This window comes from Onychostruthus taczanowskii, unplaced genomic scaffold, assembly GCF_017590055.1.
Source record: "Onychostruthus taczanowskii isolate IOZ18803 unplaced genomic scaffold, ASM1759005v1 scaffold518, whole genome shotgun sequence".
Taxonomy (NCBI): domain Eukaryota; kingdom Metazoa; phylum Chordata; class Aves; order Passeriformes; family Passeridae; genus Onychostruthus; species Onychostruthus taczanowskii.
The window spans coordinates 727-16,176 of NW_024502769.1; the positions used below are offsets into that span (position 1 = coordinate 727).

The window sequence follows — 15,450 nt, forward strand, 5'->3', positions numbered from 1 at the left end:
TTCCTCATCGTCCTCAATCTCTGCCTTCCTCACCATCATCAGTGTCACCCTCATCATTCTCTGCCTTCCTCACCATCATCATTGTCACCCTCACCTTCCTCTGCCTTTCTCACCATCATCATTGTCACCCTCCTCATCGTCATTGTCACCCTCGTCATCCTCTGCGTCTGCCTTCCTCATCATCATCACCCTCATCATCATCATCGTCACCCTCGTCATTCTCTGCCTTCCCCATCATCATCATCATCATCACTGTCATCGTCACCCTTTTCCTCATCTTCATCCTCATCCTCTGCCCCTGCCTTCCTCGTCATCCTCATTCTCTGCCTTCCTTGTCACCGTCACCCTCACTCATCATCGTCAGCGTCACCCTCGTCATGCTCTGCCCGTGCCTTCCTCATCGTCCTCAATCTCTGCTTTCCTCATCATCATCATCATCATCACCCTCATCATCATCACCCTCATCGTCATCACCCTTATCATCCTCTGCCTTCCTCACCATCATCATCGTCACCCTCGTCATTCTCTGCCTTCCCCATCATCATCATCATCATCACTGTCATCGTCACCCTTTTCCTCATCTTCATCCTCATCCTCTGCCCCTGCCTTCCTCGTCATCCTCATTCTCTGCCTTCCTTGTCACCGTCACCCTCATCATCCTCATCCCCATCCTCTGCCTTCCTCGTCATCATCACCGTCACCCTCATCATCCTCATCCCCATCCTCTGCCTTCCTCGTCATCACCGTCACCCTCATCATCCTCATCCTTGTTCTGTGCATTCCTCATCATCCTCATGGTCATCTTCATTTGCCCCTGCTTTTCTCATCCTCATCATCCTCATCCCCATGCTCTGCCTTCCTCATCATCATCATCGTCGTCACGCTTGTCCTCATCTTCATCCCCATCCTTTGTCCCTGCCTTCCTCATCATCGTCGTCATCACGCTTGTCCTCATCCTCATCCCCATCCTCTGTCCCTGCCTTCCTCTTCATCATCGTCATCACGCTTGTCCTCATCTTCATCTCCATCCTTTGTCCCTGCCTTCCTCGTCATCATCATCATGTTATCTCACTGTGCCGTACCCGAACCCCAAATGCCACATCCCCCACCCCAAACCCCAAATCCCAACCCCACCGTCTCTGCCGTCCCCAGCATGCCGGTGGGGGTGGAGGACGCCACGTCCTCGGCCAGCATCACCCTGCGGGTGCGGCCCCAGCTCACCATCGGCACCCTCAAGGAGCAGGTACGGCACCGCCGCGCCCGGGGGCACCTGGGGACACCTGGGGTCATGTGGGGACATATGGGGATACTTGGGGTCACATGGGGACACATGGGGTCACCTGGGGATACGTGGGGACACCTGGGGGGATACGTGGGGATACATGGGGACACCCGGGGACACCTGGAGTCACCTGGGGACACATGGGGGCAGCTGGGGACACCTGGGGACAGCTGGGGTCACCCGGGGACACCTGGGGACACATGGGGGCACCTGGGGTCACATGGGGTCATGTGGGGACATATGGGGACACCTGGGGACACCTGGGGACAGCTGGGGATACCTGGGGACACCTGGAGACACCTGGGGACACGTGGGGATAGGTGGGGACAGCTGGGGACACCTGGGGCCTCTGGGGACACATGGGGACACCTGGGGACATATGGGGACACCTGGGGACACCTGGGGACAGCTGGGGATACCTGGGGACACCTGGAGACACCTGGGGACACGTGGGGATAGGTGGGGACAGCTGGGGACACCTGGGGCCTCTGGGGACACATGGGGACACCTGGGGGCGCCTGGGGTCACATGGGGACACCTGGAGACACGTGGGGTTACATGGGGATTACCTGGGGACATGTGGGGATCACCTGGGGACACCCGGGGTCACATGGGGACACCTGGGGATCACCTGGGGTCACATGGGGTTACATGGGGACACCTGGGGACACCCGGGGACACCCGGGGACACCTGGGGACACCTGGGGACACCCGGGGACACCTGGGGACACCTGGGGACAGCTGGGGTCACATGAGGACACCTGGGGACAGCTGGGGATACTTGGGGTCACATGGGGACACCTGGGGCCACGTGGGGACACCTGGGGACACCAGGATATGTGGGGATATGTGGGCTCACATGGGGACACCTGGGATCACCTGGGGTCATCTGGGGATACGTGGGGTCACATGGAGATCACCTGGGGACATGTGGGGACAGCTGGGGTCACGTGGGGTCACATGGGGACACCTGGGGTCACATGGGGATACCTGGGGACACCTGGGGTTACATGGGGTCACGTGGGGACACCTGGGGATACGTGGGGACACGTGGGGTCACATGGGGACACCTGGGGCCACGTGGGGACACCTGGGGACACCAGGATATGTGGGGATATGTGGGCTCACATGGGGACACCTGGGATCACCTGGGGTCATCTGGGGATACGTGGGGTCACATGGAGATCACCTGGGGACATGTGGGGACAGCTGGGGTCACGTGGGGTCACATGGGGACACCTGGGGTCACATGGGGATACCTGGGGACACCTGGGGTTACATGGGGTCACGTGGGGACACCTGGGGATACGTGGGGACACGTGGGGTCACATGGGGACACCTGGGGATCACCTGGGGACACCCGGGGTCACGTGGGGTCACCTGGGGACACGTGGGGGGGTCACCCGGGGACACCTGGGGACACATGGGGGCACCTGGGGTCACATGGGGTCATGTGGGGACATATGGGGACACCTGGGGACACCTGGGGACAGCTGGGGATACCTGGGGACACCTGGAGACACCTGGGGACACGTGGGGATAGGTGGGGACAGCTGGGGACACCTGGGGCCTCTGGGGACACATGGGGACACCTGGGGACATATGGGGACACCTGGGGTCATGTGGGGACATATGGGGACACCTGGGGTCACATGGGGTCACATGGGGATACTTGGGGTCACATGGGGACACATGGGGTCACCTGGGGATACGTGGGGACACCTGGGGGGATACGTGGGGATACATGGGGACACCCGGGGACACCTGGAGTCACCTGGGGACACATGGGGGCAGCTGGGGACACCTGGGGACAGCTGGGGTCACCCGGGGACACCTGGGGACACATGGGGGCACTTGGGGTCACATGGGGTCATGTGGGGACATATGGGGACACCTGGGGACACCTGGGAACACCTGGAGACACCTGGGGACACGTGGGGATAGGTGGGGACAGCTGGGGACACCTGGGGCCTCTGGGGACACATGGGGACACCTGGGGACACCTGGGGACACATGGGGGCGCCTGGGGTCACATGGGGACACCTGGGGACACCTGGGGACACGTGGGGATAGGTGGGGACAGCTGGGGACACCTGGGGCCTCTGGGGACACATGGGGACACCTGGGGACACCTGGGGACACATGGGGGCGCCTGGGGTCACATGGGGACACCTGGGGATCACCTGGGGTCACATGGGGATAGGTGGGGACAGCTGGGGACACCTGGGGCCTCTGGGGACACATGGGGACACCTGGGGGCGCCTGGGGTCACATGGGGACACCTGGAGACACGTGGGGTTACATGGGGATTACCTGGGGACATGTGGGGATCACCTGGGGACACCCGGGGTCACATGGGGACACCTGGGGATCACCTGGGGTCACATGGGGTTACATGGGGACACCTGGGGACACCCGGGGACACCCGGGGACACCTGGGGACACCTGGGGACACCCGGGGACACCTGGGGACACCTGGGGACAGCTGGGGTCACATGAGGACACCTGGGGACAGCTGGGGATACTTGGGGTCACATGGGGACACCTGGGGCCACGTGGGGACACCTGGGGACACCAGGATATGTGGGGATATGTGGGCTCACATGGGGACACCTGGGATCACCTGGGGTCATCTGGGGATACGTGGGGTCACATGGAGATCACCTGGGGACATGTGGGGACAGCTGGGGTCACGTGGGGTCACATGGGGACACCTGGGGATCACCTGGGGACACCCGGGGTCACGTGGGGTCACCTGGGGACACGTGGGGACACCTGGGGATACCTGGGGACACGTGGGGATACGTGGGATCACATGGGGTCATGTGGGGACACCTGGGGATCACCTGGGGACACCTGGGGGCACCTGGGGACACCTGGGGACACCTGGGGTTACATGGGGTCACGTGGGGACACCTGGGGTCATGTGGGGTCACGTGGGGACACCTGGGGTCATGTGGGGTCACATGGAGATCACCTGGGGACAGCTGGGGTCACGTGGGGTCACATGGGGACACCTGGGGTCACCTGGGGTAACCTGGGGTCACATGGGGTCACATGGGGATACGTGGGGACACCTGGGGATCACCTGGGGTCACCTGGGGATACGTGGGGACACCGGGTCAGTGGGGGAGACTGGGGATCACCTGGGGTCACCTGGGGATACGTGGGGACACCTGGGGATACCTGGGGACACCTGGGGATACGTGGGGACACCTGGGGATACCTGGGGACACCTGGGGTTACATGGGGTCACCTGAGGATCACCTGAAGTCACCTGGGGTCATCCAGGGTCATTCGGTGGATCACCTGGGGCCACCTGGAGTCATGTGGGGTCACCTGGGGATACGTGGGGTCACATGGGGTCACATGGGGTCACCTGGGGATACGTGGGGTCACATGGGGTCACATGGGGTCACCTGGGGATACGTGGGGTCACGTGGGGACACCTGGGGTCACGTGGGGTCATGTGGGGTCACCTGGGGATACGTGGGGTCACATGGGGTCCCCTGGGAGCTGGCCCAGCCCCTGCTCTGTAGAACCAGGATCCCTGGGCTCACCTGGGGCTCACCTGGGATTCCTTCTGGGATCTCTCCTGGGATCTCTCCTGGATCTAACCCTGGGCTCACCTGGGGCTCACCTGAGATTCCTTCTGGGATCTCTCCTGGGATTTTTCCTGGGATCTCCCCTGGGATCTCACCTGAGATTTCACCTGGGATCTCTCCTGGATCTAACCCAGGGCTCACCTGGGATCTCTCCTGGATCTAACCCAGGGCTCACCTGGGATCTCACCTGGGATCTCCCCAGGGCTCACCTGGGATACCTGGGATCTCCCCTGGATCTGACCCAGGGCTCACCTGGGATTTCACCTGGGATCTCCCCTGGATCTAACCCAGGGCTCACCTGGGGCTCACCTGGGAGGGCCCCGGGGTGTCCCCTGGGATTTTCTCGGGGTGCTCACCTGGGATCTCCCCTGGATCTGACCCAGGGCTCACCTGGGATTTCACCTGGGATCTCCCCTGGATCTAACCCAGGGCTCACCTGGGATTTCACCTGGGATCTCCCCTGGATCTAATCTAGGGCTCATCTGGGATTTCACCTGGGATCACTTGGGATTTTACCTGGGATCTCACCTGGGATCTCCCCTGGATCTAACCTAGGGCTCCCCTGGGTTCTCACCTGGGATCTCCCCTGGGTTCTCACCTGGGATCTCACCTGGGATTTTACTTGGGATTTTACCTGGGATCCCATCTGGGCTCTCCCCTGGATCTAACCCAGGGCTCACCTGGGGCTCACCTTGGAGCTCCCCGGGGTCTCCCCTGGGGTTTTTCTCGGGGTGCTCCCCTGGGATCTCCCCTGGATCAGACCCAGGGCTCACCTGGGATCTCCCCTGGATCTGACCCAGGGCTCACCTGGGATCTCCCCTGGGGCTCCCCTGGGATTTTCTCGGGGTGCTCACCTGGGATCTCCCTTGGGTCTAACCCAGGGCTCACCTGGGATCTCCCCTGGATCTGACCCAGGGCTCACCTGGGAGCTCCCCGGGAGCTCCCCGGGGTCTCCCCTGGGGTCTCCCCTGGGATTTTCTCGGGGGCTCCCCTGGAGTCTCCCCTGGATCAGACCCAGGGCTCACCTGGGGCTCACCTGGGAGCTCCCCGGGGTGTCCCCTGGGGTTTTTCTCGGGGTGCTCACCTGGGATCTCCCCTGGATCAGACCCAGGGCTCACCTGGGATCTCCCCTGGGATCTCCCCTGGGGTTTTTCTCGGGGTGCTCACCTGGGATCTCCCCTGGGTCTAATCCAGGGCTCACCTGGGATCTCCCTGGGGTCTCCCCTGGGATTTTCTTGGGGTGCTCACCTGGGATCTCCCCGATCTAACCCAGGGCTCACCTTGGAGCAGCCCTGGGTCTCCCCTGGGGTTTTTCTCGGGGTGCTCCCCTGGGGTCTCCCGTGGATCAGACCCAGGGCTCACCTCACCTGGGGCTCACCTGGGATCTCCCCTGGGATTTCCCCTGGGATTTCACCTGGGATCCCATCTGGGCTCTCCCCTGGGATCTCCCCTGGGGCTCACCTGGGGTTTTTCTCCGGGCTCTCCCCTGGGATCTCCCCTGGATCTAACCCAGGGCTCACCTGGGGCTCACCTGGGAGGTCCCCGGGGTGTCCCCTGGGATTTTCTCGGGGTGCTCACCTGGGATCTCCCCTGGATCTGACCCAGGGCTCACCTCACCTGGGGCTCCCCTGGGAGCTCCCTGGGGTCTCCCCTGGTGTTTTTCTCGGGGTGCTCCCCTGGGATCTCCCCTGGATCTAACCCAGGGCTCACCTTGGAGCACCCCGGGGTGTCCCCTGGGATTTTCTCGGGGTGCTCCCCTGGGGTCTCCCCAGGCTCTCCCTGCTCTCCCGTGGGATCCCCCCCGATCCCGGGCTCTCCTCCCCCTCCCCAGGTGTTCTGCCAGCACAGGTTCCCCCCGTGACCCCGTTCCCCGGGATCCCCCCCGATCACACAGGATCCCCCCAATCCCTGTGGGATCTCTCCTGTCCCCCCGGGTGTTCCATGAGTACGGGATCCTCCCGTGCCCCTCAGATCTCCAGGATCCCCCTCGATCCCCCAGGTGTTCCGGGAGTACGGGATCCCGTGTGATCCCGTGTGATCCCCTGGGATCCCCTGTGATCCCATGTGATCCCTGCTATCCCCAGGTGTTCCGGGAGTACAGGATCCCCCCGATCCCATGTGATCCCCCCCGATCCCATATGATCCCGTATGATCCCCAGGTGTTCCGGGAGTGCGGGTTCCCCTGTGTCCCGTGTGATCCCATGTGATCCTGTGTGATCCCGTGTGATCCCATGTGATCCCCTGTGATCCCTGTGATCCCTGTGATCCCCAGGTGTTCCGGGACTACAGGTTCCCCTGTGATCCCCTGTGATCCCATGTGATCCCGTGAGATCCCATGTGATCCCGTGTGATCCCTGTGATCCCCAGGTGTTCCAGGAGTATGGGTTCCCCGTGTGATCCCATGTGACCCCGTGTGATCCATGTGATCCCCATGATCCCCGTGATCCCCAGGTGTTCCGGGAGTACGGGTTCCCGCCCGCGGCGCAGCGCTGGATCATCGGGCAGAGCCTGTGCCGGGACGGGCGCAGCCTGGCCTCCTACGGCGTGCGCCGGCACGGCGACCCCGCCTTCCTCTTCCTGCTCTCCGCACCGGCACCGGGAGCGGAACCGGCACCGCAACCGGCACCGGAACCGGCGCCGGGCCCCGAGCGGCTGCGGGAGCTGCAGGTGCAGGGGCTGCTGCGCGCCGCGGGGCTGCACGGACACGGGGACGGACGCGGGGACGGGGACAGCGCTCCTGGCGCAGGTACGGGCTCTGCAGCCTGCCCCAGCCCGCTCCTTCCTCAGCATCGGCATCATCCTCGGCCTGCTCCTTCCTCAGCATCGTCATCATCCTCAGCCTGATCCTTCCTCCTCATCATCCTCAGCCTGCTCCTTCCTCCTCAGCCTGCTCCTTCCTCAGCATCGTCATCCTCAGCCCGCTCCTTCCTCAGCATCGTCATCATCCTCAGCATGTTCCTTCCTCAGCGTCAGCATCATCCTCAGCTTGCTCCATCATCCTCAGCCTGCTCCTTCCTCCTCAGCCTGCTCCTTCCTCAGCATCGTCATTCCTACTCCTTCATCATCATCCTGCTCCTTCTTGCATCATCATGCTCAGCCCGCTCCTTCCTCAGCATCGGCATCTTCATCCTCAGCCTGCTCCTTCCTCCTCAGCCTGCTCCTTCCTCAGCGTCAGCATCCTCATCCTCAGCCTGCTCCTTCCTCATCATCAGCATCATCATGCTCAGCCCGCTCCTTCCTCAGCATCGGCATCTTCATCCTCAGCCTGCTCCTTCCTCATCATCCTCAGCTTGCTCCTTCCTCCTCATCAACCTCAGTCTGCTCCTTCCTCAGCATCATCATCCTCAGCCTGCTCCTTCCTCCTCAGCCTGCTCCTTCCTCCTCAGCCTCAGCGTGCTCCTTCCTCAGCATCATCATCATCATCCTAAGCCTGCTCCTTCCTCAGCATTGTCATCCTCAGCCTGCTCCTTCCTCCTCAGCCTGCTCCTTCCTCCTCAGCCTCAGCGTGCTCCTTCCTCAGCATCATCATCATCATCCTAAGCCTGCTCCTTCCTCAGCATTGTCATCCTCAGCCTGCTCCTTCCTCCTCAGCCTGCTCCTTCCTCCTCAGCCTCAGCGTGCTCCTTCCTCAGCATCATCATCATCATCCTAAGCCTGCTCCTTCCTCAGCATTGTCATCCTCAGCCTGCTCCTTCCTCCTCAGCCTGCTCCTTCCTCCTCAGCCTCAGCGTGCTCCTTCCTCAGCATCATCATCATCATCCTAAGCCTGCTCCTTCCTCAGCATTGTCATCCTCAGCCTGCTCCTTCCTCCTCAGCCTGCTCCTTCCTCCTCAACCTGTTCCTTCCTCATCATCATCCTCAGCCTGCTTCTTTTTCTTCATCCTGCTCCTTCCTCACCATCCTCAGCCTGCTCCTGTTCCTACTCCTTCATCATCATCCTGCTCCTTCTTCATCGCTATCCTGCTCCTTCTTCATCACCATTCTCAGCCTGCTCCATCCTCACCATCCTCAGCCTGCTCCTGTTCCTACTCCTTCATCATCATCCTGCTCCTTCTTCATCTCCATCCTGCTCCTTCTTCATCACCATCCTGCTCCTTCTTCATCGCTATCCTGCTCCTTCTTCATCACCATTCTCAGCCTGCTCCATCCTCACCATCCTCAGCCTGCTCCTGTTCCTACTCCTTCATCATCATCCTGCTCCTTCTTCATCACCATCCTGCTCCTTCTTCATCACCATCCTCAGCCTGCTCCATCCTCACCATCCTCAGCCTGCTCCTGCTCCTTCCTCCTCGTTCCCACCCCTCCGCTCCTGCTCCTTCCTCCTCCTTTTCTCCATCCTCTTCCTCCCGCTCCCCGTCCCTCTCCGTTCCCGTTCCCGGTGCCAGCCCGCGCCGTGTCCGGCTGTCCCCAGGCCGTGTCCCCGAGGAGCCCCCGGAGCGGATGGACATCGGGGACATCCGGGATCACCTGGACTCGCTGCAGCTCTGGGACAGCGCCGGGGCCCCGCCCGCGGCCCCTGAGCCCCGCCCACGCTCACCTGAGCAGGTACGGGGGGTCCTGATCCTGTCCTTGATCCCAATTCCTGATCCTGATCCTGATCCCCATCCCTAATCCTGATCCCACGGCCCCTGAGCCCCGCCCACGCTCACCTGAGCAGGTATGGGGGTCCTGATCCTGATCCCCATCCCTAATCCTGATCCCACGGCCCCTGAGCCCCGCCCACGCTCACCTGAGCAGGTATGGGGGTCCTGATCCTGATCCCCATCCCTAATCCTGATCCCACGGCCCCTGAGCCCCGCCCACGCTCACCTGAGCAGGTATGGGGGTCCTGATCCTGATCCCCATCCCTAATCCTGATCCCACGGCCCCTGAGCCCCGCCCACGCTCACCTGAGCAGGTATGGGGGTCCTGATCCTGATCCCCATCCCTAATCCTGATCCCACGGCCCCTGAGCCCCGCCCACGCTCACCTGAGCAGGTATGGGGGTCCTGATCCTGATCCCCATCCCTAATCCTGATCCCACGGCCCCTGAGCCCCGCCCACGCTCACCTGAGCAGGTATGGGGGTCCTGATCCTGATCCCCATCCCTAATCCTGATCCCACGGCCCCTGAGCCCCGCCCACGCTCACCTGAGCAGGTATGGGGGTCCTGATCCTGATCCCCATCCCTAATCCTGATCCCACGGCCCCTGAGCCCCGCCCACGCTCACCTGAGCAGGTATGGGGGTCCTGATCCTGATCCCCATCCCTAATCCTGATCCCACGGCCCCTGAGCCCCGCCCACGCTCACCTGAGCAGGTATGGGGGTCCTGATCCTGATCCCCATCCCTAATCCTGATCCCACGGCCCCTGAGCCCCGCCCACGCTCACCTGAGCAGGTATGGGGGTCCTGATCCTGATCCCCATCCCTAATCCTGATCCCACGGCCCCTGAGCCCCGCCCACGCTCACCTGAGCAGGTATGGGGGTCCTGATCCTGATCCCCATCCCTAATCCTGATCCCACGGCCCCTGAGCCCCGCCCACGCTCACCTGAGCAGGTATGGGGGTCCTGATCCTGATCCCCATCCCTAATCCTGATCCCACGGCCCCTGAGCCCCGCCCACGCTCACCTGAGCAGGTATGGGGGTCCTGATCCTGATCCCCATCCCTAATCCTGATCCCACGGCCCCTGAGCCCCGCCCACGCTCACCTGAGCAGGTATGGGGGTCCTGATCCTGATCCCCATCCCTAATCCTGATCCCACGGCCCCTGAGCCCCGCCCACGCTCACCTGAGCAGGTATGGGGGTCCTGATCCTGATCCCCATCCCTAATCCTGATCCCACGGCCCCTGAGCCCCGCCCACGCTCACCTGAGCAGGTATGGGGGTCCTGATCCTGATCCCCATCCCTAATCCTGATCCCACGGCCCCTGAGCCCCGCCCACGCTCACCTGAGCAGGTATGGGGGTCCTGATCCTGATCCCCATCCCTAATCCTGATCCCACGGCCCCTGAGCCCCGCCCACGCTCACCTGAGCAGGTATGGGGGTCCTGATCCTGATCCCCATCCCTAATCCTGATCCCACGGCCCCTGAGCCCCGCCCACGCTCACCTGAGCAGGTATGGGGGTCCTGATCCTGATCCCCATCCCTAATCCTGATCCCACGGCCCCTGAGCCCCGCCCACGCTCACCTGAGCAGGTATGGGGGTCCTGATCCTGATCCCCATCCCTAATCCTGATCCCACGGCCCCTGAGCCCCGCCCACGCTCACCTGAGCAGGTATGGGGGTCCTGATCCTGATCCCCATCCCTAATCCTGATCCCACGGCCCCTGAGCCCCGCCCACGCTCACCTGAGCAGGTATGGGGGTCCTGATCCTGATCCCCATCCCTGATCCCGATCCCATGGCCCCTGACCCCGCCCACGCTCACCTGAGCAGGTACGGGGGGTCCTGATCCTGATCCCCAATCCCAGTCCCTGATCCCAGTCCCAGTGTTTCAGGGTGGACACTGCCCCTGGGCACTGCCCACCCCCACGCGCCCGGGCTGTGAGGTGTGCCCCGTTCCCAGCCCCATTCCCAATCCCATTCCCGTTCCCATTCCCGTTCCCGCTCACTTGGCCAGCACCATGCCGTTCCCATTCCCGATCCCATTCCCATTCCCGATCCCGTTCCCGTTCCCACTCACTTGGCCAGGGCCATGCCGTTCCCGTTCCCGTTCCCATTCCCATTCCCATTCCCGTTCCCATTCCCAATCCCATTCCCATTCCCATTCCCAATCCCATTCCCGATCCCATTCCCGATCCCATTCCCAATCCCATTCCCATTCCCGATCCCGATCCCATTCCCGCTCACTTGGCCAGCGCCATGCCGTTCCCATTCCCATTCCCATTCCCATTCCCGTTCCCATTCCCGATCCCATTCCCAATCCCGTTCCCATTCCCATTCCCGTTCCCTCCCAATCCCAATCCCGTTCCCATTCCCAATCCCAATCCTGTTCCCGTTCCCGTCCCAGGGCTGGCCGTGCCCCCGGTGCACGTTCCTGAACAAGCCCACGTGCCCGGGCTGTGAGATGTGCCCCGTTCCCAATCCCAATCCCAATGCCGTTCTCAATCCCAATCCCATTCCCGTCCCAGGGCTGGCCGTGCCCCCAGTGCACGTTCCTGAACAAGCCCACCCGCCCGGGCTGTGAGATGTGCAGCGCCCCCCGGCCCGAGGGGTATCGCGTGCCCGGGGGGCACCGCCCCGACCCCGCCGAGCTGCGGCGCCTGCAGAGGGAGCGCGACGGGGCTCGCCAGTGCCAGCAGGTACGGGGTCACTGGGATCACTGGGATCACTGGGATCCATCCATGGGATCTATGGGATCTGTGGGATCAGCGTGACGGGGCCTGCCAGTGCCAGCAGGTATGGGATCTATGGGATCACTGGGATCCGTGGGATCCATCCATGGGATCTATGGGATCTCTGGGATCAGCATGACGGGGCCCGCCAGTGCCAGCAGGTACAGGATGTATGGAATATGGGATCCGTGGAGTTGTGGGATCCATGGGATCCATGGGATCTGTGGGATCAGCGCGACAGGGCCTGCCAGTGCCAGCAGGTATGGGATCTGTGAGATATGGGATCTGTGGGATCACTGGGATCCATGGGATCCATGGGATCAGCGCGACGGGCCCCGCCAGTGCCAGCAGGTACGGGGGTATGGGATCCAGGGGATATGGGATCCATGGGATCTGTGGGATCAGCACAACAGGGCCTGCCAGTGCCAGCAGGTATGGGATCTGTGAGATATGGGATCTGTGGGATCTATGGGATCTATGAGATCTATGGAATATGGGATCAGCGCGACAGGGCCCGCCAGTGCCAGCAGGTATGGGATCTATGGGATCTGTGGGATCTGTGGGATCTATGGGATTGATCCATGGGATCCATGGGATCAGCGCGATGGGGCCCGCCAGTGCCAGCAGGTACGGCATCACTGGGATCTGTGGGATATGGGATCTATGGGATCCATGGGATCTGTGTGATCTATGGGATCTATGGGACCTATGGGATCCCCGCGATGGGGCCCGCCAGTGCCAGCAGGTGCGGGGTCACTGGGATCACTGGGATCCGTGGGATCCATCGGATCTATGGGATATAGGATCAGTGGGATATGGGATCAGTGGGATATGGGATCTATGGGATCAGTGCAACAGGGCATGGTGGTGCCAGCAGATATGGGATATGGGATCTGTGGGATCCATCCCCGTTCCCAGGATCCATTCGTGGTCCCGTTCCCGGGATCCATCCCCGTTCCTGGGATGTTTCCCCATTTCCACCCCCGTTCCCAGGATCCATTTGTGGTCCCATTCCCGGGATCCATCCCCCTTCCAAGACCCCCAGAGGCGATCCCGGGGGTCCCGGGGGCACTGAGGGATCCCTCTGCCCTCTGCCCTCTCCTGGATCTGCCACAGCAGGGACGGGGACATGGACAGGGGACAGGGGGACATGGACAGGGGGACAGGGACAGGGACAGGGACAGGGATGGGGGCAGGGACAGGGACAGGGACAGGGACAGGGATGGGGGCAGGGACAGGGACAGGGACAGGGACAGGGATGGGGACAGGGAGAGGGATGGGGACAGGGACAGGGACAGGGACAGGGGGACATGGACAGGGATTCCTCTGCCTCTCCTCCGGCTTCGGCTGACCTGGGACCCCCCCTGGACCCCCCAGACCCCGCAGATCCCCCCTTTTCCCACTACTCCCCATTTCCCAGGCAGCACTGGAGGTGGAGCGGCAGCAGAACTTCCAGCAGCTGCTCCCATTTTTCCCATTTTTCCCGTTTTTCCTGGGTCTTTTCCCCATTTTCCCAATTTTTTTCCCCTTTTTTCCCATTTTCCCTGTTTTTCCTGTATTTCTCCTCAGGCACTGGAGGCAGAGCAGCAGCAGAACCTGGCGCAGCCGCTGCCATTTACCCCATTTTTCCCATTTTTCCCATTTTTCCCATTTTTCCCATTTTTCCCATTTTTCCCATTTTTCCCATTTTTCTGGGTTTTGCCAGATTTTCCTGGTTTCCCCATTTTTCCCATTTTTCCCATTTTTCCCATTTTTCCAGGTTTTGCCTGTTTTTTCCTGGTTTTCCCATTTTTCCCTTTTTCTGGGTTTTGTCAGTTTTTTCCTGTTTTTCCCAATTTTCCCATTTTCCCATTTTCCCCGTTTTTCCCATTTTCCCATTTTCCCATTTTTCCCATTTTCCCCGTTTTTCCCCCATTTCCAGGCCCTGGAGGCGGAGCGGCATTCCCAATCCCAATCCCATTCCCAATCCCAATCCCATTCCCAATCCCAGCCCCGTTCCCATTCCCGTTCCAGGGCTGGCCGTGCCCCCAGTGCACGTTCCTGAACAAGCCCACCCGCCCGGGCTGTGAGATGTGCCCCGTTCCCAATCCCAATCCCATTCCCAATCCCAATCCCATTCCCAATCCCAGCCCCGTTCCCATTCCCGTTCCAGGGCTGGCCGTGCCCCCAGTGCACGTTCCTGAACAAGCCCACCCGCCCGGGCTGTGAGATGTGCAGCGCCCCCCGGCCCGAGGGGTATCGCGTGCCCGGGGGGCACCGCCCCGACCCCGCCGAGCTGCGGCGCCTGCAGAGGGAGCGCGACGGGGCTCGCCAGTGCCAGCAGGTACGGGGTCACTGGGATCACTGGGATCACTGGGATCCATCCATGGGATCTATGGGATCTCTGGGATCAGCATGACGGGGCCCGCCAGTGCCAGCAGGTACAGGATGTATGGAATATGGGATCCGTGGAGTTGTGGGATCCATGGGATCCATGGGATCTGTGGGATCAGCGCGACAGGGCCTGCCAGTGCCAGCAGGTATGGGATCTGTGAGATATGGGATCTGTGGGATCACTGGGATCCATGGGATCCATGGGATCAGCGCGACGGGGCCCGCCAGTGCCAGCAGGTACGGGGGTATGGGATCCAGGGGATATGGGATCCATGGGATCTGTGGGATCAGCACAACAGGGCCTGCCAGTGCCAGCAGGTATGGGATCTGTGAGATATGGGATCTGTGGGATCTATGGGATCTATGAGATCTATGGAATATGGGATCAGCGCGACAGGGCCCGCCAGTGCCAGCAGGTATGGGATCTATGGGATCTGTGGGATCTGTGGGATCTATGGGATTGATCCATGGGATCCATGGGATCAGCGCGATGGGGCCCGCCAGTGCCAGCAGGTACGGCATCACTGGGATCTGTGGGATATGGGATCTATGGGATCCATGGGATCTGTGTGATCTATGGGATCTATGGGACCTATGGGATCCCCGCGATGGGGCCCGCCAGTGCCAGCAGGTGCGGGGTCACTGGGATCACTGGGATCCGTGGGATCCATCGGATCTATGGGATATAGGATCAGTGGGATATGGGATCAGTGGGATATGGGATCTATGGGATCAGTGCAACAGGGCATGGTGGTGCCAGCAGATATGGGATATGGGATCTGTGGGATCCATCCCCGTTCCCAGGATCCATTCGTGGTCCCGTTCCCAGGATCTTTCCCCATTTCCAGCCCCGTTCCCAGGATCCATTTGTGGTC

The 15,450-nt window shown here is 61.7% G+C and overlaps 1 protein-coding gene across 1 annotated transcript; it reads left to right on the plus strand.

The window, feature by feature from the left end:
- Positions 1 to 1,147: 1,147 nt before the first annotated feature.
- Positions 1,148 to 14,525, plus strand: LOC121342212 (ranBP-type and C3HC4-type zinc finger-containing protein 1-like; the record flags this gene model as incomplete). Its single annotated transcript, XM_041416439.1, has 6 exons — positions 1,148 to 1,243; positions 7,339 to 7,633; positions 9,299 to 9,432; positions 11,999 to 12,169; positions 14,124 to 14,140; positions 14,420 to 14,525. Coding segments are annotated over exons 1-6 (813 nt in total), but the record flags the coding sequence as incomplete, so codon positions are not given.
- Positions 14,526 to 15,450: the final 925 nt, after the last annotated feature.